An 8,235-nucleotide genomic window follows, 5' to 3' on the forward strand; every position below is an offset into this window, starting at 1 on the left:
CTGTGGGGCCCTCACCTTCCGAAGGAGCCTGGGTCGCACCTCGCCCGGAGCATCCCATGTCTCCCATGGTAAAGCTGGAGGGCAAGTGCAGGCAGAGGAGGCGCCCCGGGGACTGGGGTGTGGGCTGGGGTCACCCTGCCCCCCAGCTCCCCGGCGCCCATACTTGGACGTGCTGCAGAATCCTACGGGCGCACCAGTTGCCCAGCTCCACGTGTCTGGCTGCCAGCTCCTTGTTCGCCTCCCTGGCCCAGCCCAGATGGGTCCTCCCACACCCAGCGGACGATCTGATCCATCATCTCCACCGCTTCCCTCTGCGGGGGCAGGCGAGGGGAGGCCCGGGGTGAGGCTGTATCCTGTCCCATCCCCCAGGTACCTGCAGGGTCCTGAGGACCGGGCCTGGGCCTGGTCCCGAGGTTGGGTGCTGGGCGCCAGGAGATGGCCACACCCTGCCACGGGGGCTCCCAGTCTCGGGGTGCAGGCCACTCACAGGTAGTGGGTCGGGGTCTGGCAGCATGGGGTCCCAGAGGGGGAGAAGTCCCCTCCCAGCCAGGGGTGGGGCGTGGCTAGGGTCCTCTCTGCCTGGGGCCCCTGGGGGTGCTCGGGGGATTCAGAGGGGAAAGAGACTTGGTGGGAAGGGAGACACCGACAGACACACGATGACAATGTAGTGCAATAAGGGAGACATGGGCCATGGTGGCCCAGAGGAAGGACCTTGGAACTCTGCAGAATTTACAACACGGAAGAAAGGGATGAACAGACTTCAACTTTTGGGGGAAGCTGGACTGTCTGAGGAGTGGGGAGAGGACAGGGATGGACAGAGAACTAGGGGCACAGTCCCCAAGAGTGACACAGCTGAGCCAGCTCACAGCACCGTGCGGGGCCGCCTTTGAAATGCTGGAACAGCCCTTTGGTGTGGCGTGCTGGGCAGCGTGGAGCTCCGGTGGGTGCTCAGGTAAGGACTGGTCCATTGCAGCTGCTTCCTGGCTCCATCTTCCCTGGAGGTTGACAGAAGAAAGTTCACCTCCAGGTGCAGAAAGAACGATCAAGGCTGTGGACTGGGTGGGCAAAGGCAGAGGCTGACAGGGCAGGGACAGGGCAAGGATGGAGAGGGTGGGAGAGTGACGTAGAATCAACAGGATCTGAGGATGAAGGGAGGAGGATCCATTTGCTAATATAGTGTGTGTTTGGCTCTGCAGCTTTATGGTTGAAGTGTAACTTGCATCCACTAACGTGCACAGATCCTAGGAGTACGACTTGGTGAATGTTTAAGTAGGTCCCACTTGTGGTGCCATGTTGGCTACATGTCTGTCTCCCTCTGGCGCTGTCCTTCAGGGCAGGGACCTTGTCATTTGCTTTTGTATCCCTGGGGCCCAGCACACTGCGGGTGCTTAACAAATGTGTATTGAATAAAGGTCAGAAAAGGACTGAGGGGTGAGGAAGCAGAGGGTTCTTCTGACCTATCCTGCCTGAAAAAAATTGGGGGCCGTGCTTTTTATTATGTGGCCAGCTTTTGATTGAAGTGCCTTTTTGCCCAGTGCTCCCATGCGGGCACACAGAAGGCGCGCGGTATCTACTGGACAACTAGTGACGGTGGACTGTGACACAGCTCTGGAACCTTCAGGAAAATGGGTCGGAAGACTTTTGGGGAGGGAAAGCTCAAAGCAGAAGCCCCATTTCCATCTATGTGCCAGTCGTCCTCTGGGCGGGGGGGGCTTGAGCTGCAAGTGGGCTGCGGCTGAGGGGTGTGATGGAGACCCGGGTGGAGGAATGAGGGAGGCCCAGATTCTGGCCCATGAGATGGGGGTCTGGGGACTGCAAACTCCTAGGCAAGCAAGACTTCTAGGGGGTCTCACATGACCTTTCCAATAACTTTGGATTTTTGAATGTTCCACCAAAGAGGAGAGCCAAAAGGCATGTCCCCGTTTCATCAGACGCCTTGTGTGTTCTAGGGAGGGTGTTGTTGGAGAAGCTCCAGGGCTTAGGGAGGCAGGGGCACTAGGAGAGGGGCAGGAAGGAATATTCTCAAACCCCTACTAGAGGCCCATAGGACCCTGGAGAAAAGCCCCAGGCTGTTGCCACCCCCTTCAGCAGTGTCAGCTGTCCAAATGGACCTGTGGCACAACTGAAGTTGCTGGAACAGAGCTTGCACACGTTTTAAGGAAAAATAGGTGGAATTTTCCGTAGCAAGTGAACCATGAGACCAGAAAAGCAAATGAATGGTTCTTTCCCAACAATTGGCTTGCAAGCGCAGAGGGCCGTGCTGGGGCTGGGGCAGGCATCAGATTTGGGGGCAGATGCATTGAGAGGCAACTGCCCTGTCGAGTAGGTGAAGCAACTCACAAGGGGATGGTGTGACACCACCCACCTGAAGCTGCATTTGGGGTAGAACTGACAGACATGACGAGAAAGGGACCCTGGAGGAAAGATGACATGGGCGCTGCCTGGGCCCTGCTGGAAGCCGGGGAGTCTGCGTCAATGAGGGGAATCATGCTCCTCTCCACGATGTCGCTCCCTCCTGTTGACTCCACAGCTGAGCCCTGTTTGCACTAGGAAGGGTCACCAGAGAGAGGTCAAGCCACTGGCCACCAGAGGACTAAATCCCTGCTCCCACCCCCACCCAGCCTGGAAAGGTGGGCTGACTCTCAAGTCCCAGAAGCCATTTGTCACCCCATTCCCTGGCCCTAGAGGAGCTCAGGGTCTAGTTTTGTCTTCTGCTCCCTCTTAGAATTCAGACACGGGGTAGCCCTAGCCAAGGAGGGGGAAGGCACCTGGCTGAACGAAAGGCCCTTTGTACTAAGGGACAGCTCAAGGTTCCAGGCAAAGCAGCCTCCCCCATCAGGGCACCTCCTCTCCACACCAGGTGGGCAGCAAGTGCTGGGATCCCAGCAGGGACCAAGATGGCACCTGGACCCCAGAAGGGACAGTTCTCCAAGCCCAATGACAAGTGCAGAACTCCAGGGCATGGAGAAAGGGAAGAACTGATAAACAAAACTGACAAAATAAGTCAAGGAAGACCAACGCCATTTAACATATATTTATTGAAATCTACTCGATGCAAGGCACTGTGCTAGATTTGGTAGGGGTCAGACATGAAGGGCCATCCCTGTCTTCTAAGAGCTCACAATCTAATGGATTGGGGACGGCTGGGGAGTGGGCAGGGGAGAAGCCAAGTCCACGAACAGCTCTAGTGCAAGCTGATTACAGTGAGCGCCATACAACAGACAGGGTAACGAGATGGGGGGAAGGAGAAAAGAGTGCCAACAATGGAAATACAAACTGGGCTGGGACAGAGCTTCTGTGCTCAGATATGCAAACAACGTTGACGGCCAAGTTTAAAGAGACCGTTTCTATTATTGAAAGTAAACACTGAAGCTGACGCAATGAGAACTACAAAATGTAAGTAAGTATACTAGTAATAGAGAGGTTACCAATTCCCCAAACCAATGGATTTACAGGAATAGTGAAATGCTTCCAAAATAGAGAACAGGGTGGGCTGTGATCTCACTCATTTCGTGGACCAAACGTGGGTTCAGTAAAGGAACAAGATCATTGGTTTCTTTGTTCCAGACAGAAAATCATTGGCTAAACTCACCGAGACTATAAGGCATAGATTTCCACCCATCTTAGTGAACAGACTACAGTACCACAGTCACACAGGTGCTCACGACAGTCAGGTGGGCCTGGGCCAGGAGTGCGGCTGGGTGGAAGGGGAGGAAAGCCAGCAATGTGATTCTTCTCAGGAAGCAGCCATGTGATAAACTGCAACCGGCTCTTGACAAGTTGCAGAAAGCACAGGACCACTCAAGTGGGCTCGAGTCAACGGGGTCTATGGTGGGGACATGTACGGACTGATGAGGGCAGTCGCCAGGAATTCAAGAATGTCACGTGGCCAGGCCCCCCTCAGGATGCTGGGATGGAAGCAGCTCTGGGGGCCGAGCAGGAGCCCACGGATCTTCAACCCAGTACCACCCATGGAAGAAACTCCTTTAAATACTGCATGGCTCCCTCTGTCTTCCAACACAAACTAGAAACTTCTGTTCCCTCATTATTGTGTCACAGACCTGAAAGGCCCAGTCCATCGTCTCCAGCTAGCTCTGATGGCTGGTTGCCGCCCTTGGGTCAGATGTTCCATTCTGGTTTCATTAATGTGGCCTAGAAGGGGGTGGTGAGTTACATGGTACACAACGGGGCCATGGCCCAGGGCTGAGGGCAGGGCAAGTGCCATGCCACTTCTAGCACAAAACCACGCACACGGAATGCAGTACCACGTGAGAAAGATGCCCACTACCGTTGGGTGGAGATTATTCTGGAAATGCAAGAACGGTATGACACCACGAACCAATGGTTAATTGTAATCAGCAGCAAAAATGGTAAACAATTACTTTGTTTTCAAAATGTCAGCAAGTGTTCAAAACTCTAATAAAAGCAATGGAGGGTTTCTTAATACGGTCAAAAAGAAAAAGACCTGTTTGTAAGGAGAGCCCGCACTGCACAGAACCGCGCTGCTCCCCACCGCCCTGGAAGCAGAAGGCGCGAGACTGGCGAGCAGGATGAGACGAGGCAGACGCGCGGTGGCACAGGCAGGTGCACACAGTGGGGAGCCTGGCCACACTGTGCATGATGCAGCGGTACACCTAGAGAGTCCGCGAAGTCCACCCCCAAGTCAGCAGACACAAGAATGAACTCGGCGAAACTATAGGACACACGGTAAAGCCACAGACCGCACTTGGAGAGAGCACGGATTTCACCACAAACACCACGAAAAGCCGTTCTGTCAACACTGATGGCAAAGACAGATCTTTAGTGTTACTTTTAAATGAGGATTTGTTCGAGAGAAAATTACAGAACCGAAAATAGAAAGAAGTAAAAGAGGGCAGGAAGGGGTGCTGGTGCCACATCCCGGCTGGGCAGAGTGTGAACTATGTCACGTTCCCAGCTAATGCTGTGTCTAGACTTTAGCAGGACACTTTTTAAAACACGACAAGTGATGAGTGAATGGGCAAGGAACTGCAGAGTACTTCTAGGTGATGGTGCCAGACCTGCCCCTGGTAGATGCCAACCTTCCTTACCAAATGACAGCTGTATAAAACACGTCCTAACAGCTTGAAAAGAGAAAACTGATCAGAGAAGAAGGTAGTGATTCCAGACACAGATTCACAACTACTGCAAGAACTGAGGCCCATGGAGCAAAAGGAATTGCTATGTAACAAGTGCTGTTGGCTTCTCTCCAACCTGGGGATCAGGCTGGAGATGGCACATAGGGCCACTATGGTGGCCTGGGGGCCATTTGAGAGGCCCTTCTGACCAAGGTCAAGGGGTCGTCGGACCTTGCTTCCCAGGATGGGGGCCCCAGAAACCCTTTCAAGCTGGGCCTGCTGGGAAGCTTCACCTTTGCCTCAGTGGGCCCACAGAAGGGCGAACTTCCTCTCCAGGCACTCCAGTGCCCGCTGCGCCCAGCTGCTGGGAAGTCACGCCACAGCCTGGTGTGGCTGGCTTCTATGTGTGGTCCTTGCAGGCCACTGGAGGAGCCACGCTCCTCACCAGCTCTCGCTGCTCTTCCTCCTAGGGGAGGCTGCTGGAAATGACAGTCCCACCTAGGATGATCAGCTTCCATTTCTATGCCACTCAGGCCATCAGAAGGGCACCACTGCCCTCCAATCCTTTGCTTTATTGCCCCTCCCGGGCATGGCTGCTGCAAGTTATAGTCCAGGCCTGGTGTAGCCAGCTTCCATCAGCATGACGTGCAAGCCATTGGAGGGGCACGGCTCCTCTCCGAGCCTCTCTGTTCTGTTGCCCCTTAGGCGTGGCTGCAGGAAGTGACTCCAGAACACACAGGTGAATTGCCCTCTACTTGCCCAAAGTGGAAGCCACCAAACTCTAGTTCCAGAGTCACTGGCTGGGAGGAGGATGTGGTCCACATGATAATGTCAGTCAAGTGAGTCTTCTTGAGTCCAAGGAGATGTCTCTCGGGTGGATCTGCTGTTCAGTCCCGGAATCCATGCTGGGCACTGCCAAGGCTCCCAGGAGCTCAAAGGATTGGCCGGGTAGCTGCCAGACCAAACTTGGACCACCCCATGATGTAGGTAAGGCTAAGTCCTACTGCTGGCGGCTGATGCTATTCTGATGAAGTCACAGAGCATTCTGGCCAGTCGCGAGGAAAGTATGTCTCGTGTGCCAGAGTGGCCAGGCTGGATAGCCAAGTGCTGCCTGCAGATGCACATGCAGTCTGCATCCTGCATGAGGAGTGAGCCTGTTTCTCTGGCCCAGTCCCATCCAATCTGCCCACCTGGTGCACTCACCTTCCGGTGGGCAGGGGTTTCAACTTTTCATTTGTAACTAAAATTCTAGAAGACAATGTCATCATATCTAACTACTGAAGCAATGAAAATTATGACTTAAAGGACAAAAATGAATGCTTGGATATCTTAAAAATTAAAAGCCTGCACAACAAAAATGTAATAAAACTGCTACAAAGAGCAAAGCAATAAAATTGGGAGAGTATCACAATCAATATAGAAAGAACTGCTGTATAAAGTCAATATATCCAAAGGTAACTTGATAACTAGTCAAAGGAGATGAACGTACAATTTGCATGCAAGAAAACGGAAACAGTATTGAAGTCATTGCGTGAGAGAAAGATGAGACTCGTAGTCAGGAGGCCTGGGGTCCATGCCCAGTTCTGGTACTAAGAGCTGTAGAATGACAGCAATAAGTATGCCGACAGCAGGTCACCTTCACTGAGTGTGTACCTCCATGCCAGGCTGGCATGCCCAGCGCTGTGCAGACACGACAGCAGTCCTCATGATAAGCTGGGAGGTAGGTACTGTGATCACCCCCGGGTTACAGAGCTGGAGATGGAGGGCTCGTATGAAGAGAGGCTCTTGTTCCCAAAGAGGAGGTGTCACCTACACTTGAGTTCCTTGAGACGTCTGTCTTATGAAGGAGATGCTCTCTCAACTACTTTATTTTGAACCAAATAGTGCTGTTTGAGGACAAGACCCATTAGCCTGAAACAACCCCAGTCGACACTAGTTTTGGATATGTATAGGGGTCACCAAAGCAAATTGGTTTAAGAAAAAAGGAACAGAAGACATTTAACCCAGATTCGGTAATTATTACTGGGAGTATGACTTCACAATGACAAGTTTTAGATGCTTTTTAAAAAGCCTTTTAAAGGTCATTTGAGAAAGCAACACCTTAAGTGGTTATGTTGCAAAGTTACAGGACAAACTTAAAAAAAGAATTATTCTAATGTTATGTGAATCTGTTCATATGGCCTGGGAGGAAACTTCTAGTGAGAGCCTCATGCAGGGATTGTCACAGTGCTACTGCACACAGCCTGGATGGAAGCGAATGGATGGACATGAAACTGTCTGAGGACTCAAAGGGGACTCCCATGTCGGTGAAGATGCTGAGGTCAAAAATGCACGTGAGGAGTTAGAATAAAATGATTTCAGGAAACAGAGCGTGGCAAAAAGAGGGTACTTTCTAAATTAATATATTATTCTATATAATATGTGATTTACAATATGTATGCATAACTAAATTAATAAATTAAATATTATAAGACATTTGAGTGTTCTATTTACATCCCTAAAAATTTATAAATTCAAGTAGGCCAAAAAACTTTGGGGTAATCTTCCCTTTGGGAAAGCTGGGATCACATTATGTTGATGTCACTGCTGAGTGGCTCTGTGTGTGTGTGTCTTGGGGTAGGTGTGGCTGGAGTAAACAACCTCCGAGCCCTCTGTGCACCCCCAGCCGGATCTCTCTCCTCTCCTTCTCGGATTCAAGGCATGTGGGTTTAAATGCCTTGACAGTCCTTTCTGCCAGTTCAGTTCAATGAGCCACAACTAGGTTAACATGGCAACGGCTGCTCTCGAGGGGCGTAACGGGAAACACAGACACTTATACATTGCTGGTGGCAGTGGAAGTCGGCGTCAACCTCTGGGCCGAGAAGATACAGAAGCGCTACAGAACCGTTCATCTCCTTTGGCTGCCGGGCCGGGCTAGTCGCGGTGGCTGGGCTGGTGCTTCTGCAGCGCTGCGCGCCTCTTGAACACGCGGCCACACTCGCCGCACTCGCAGCGCCCGGTGCCGCCGTGCACGCGCCGGTGGCGGCTGAGGCCGGAGCTCCTGCGGAAGGCCTTGCCGCACTGGTCGCACTCGTAGGGCCGCAGGCCGCTGTGGATGCGCCGGTGCTTGATGAGGTCGGAGGGCCCGCGGAAGGCGCGG

General features: G+C 52.6%; 1 protein-coding gene across 1 annotated transcript in view; it reads right to left on the minus strand.

Annotated features, from left to right (window-relative positions):
- Window positions 1–3,019: 3,019 nt before the first annotated feature.
- ZNF275 (zinc finger protein 275) overlaps window positions 3,020–8,235 on the minus strand; it is a 16,305-nt gene continuing 11,089 nt past the window's right edge. The window contains exon 6 of the mRNA XM_008577058.1: window positions 3,020–8,231. Within this exon, the coding sequence (XP_008575280.1) occupies window positions 8,010–8,231 (222 nt within the window). The 3' untranslated portion in view covers window positions 3,020–8,009. The remainder of the gene's footprint in view (window positions 8,232–8,235) is intronic.

The sequence above is a fragment of the Galeopterus variegatus genome, unplaced genomic scaffold (genome assembly GCF_000696425.1).
Source record: "Galeopterus variegatus unplaced genomic scaffold, G_variegatus-3.0.2 Scaffold1442, whole genome shotgun sequence".
Classification (NCBI taxonomy): Eukaryota; Metazoa; Chordata; class Mammalia; order Dermoptera; family Cynocephalidae; genus Galeopterus; species Galeopterus variegatus.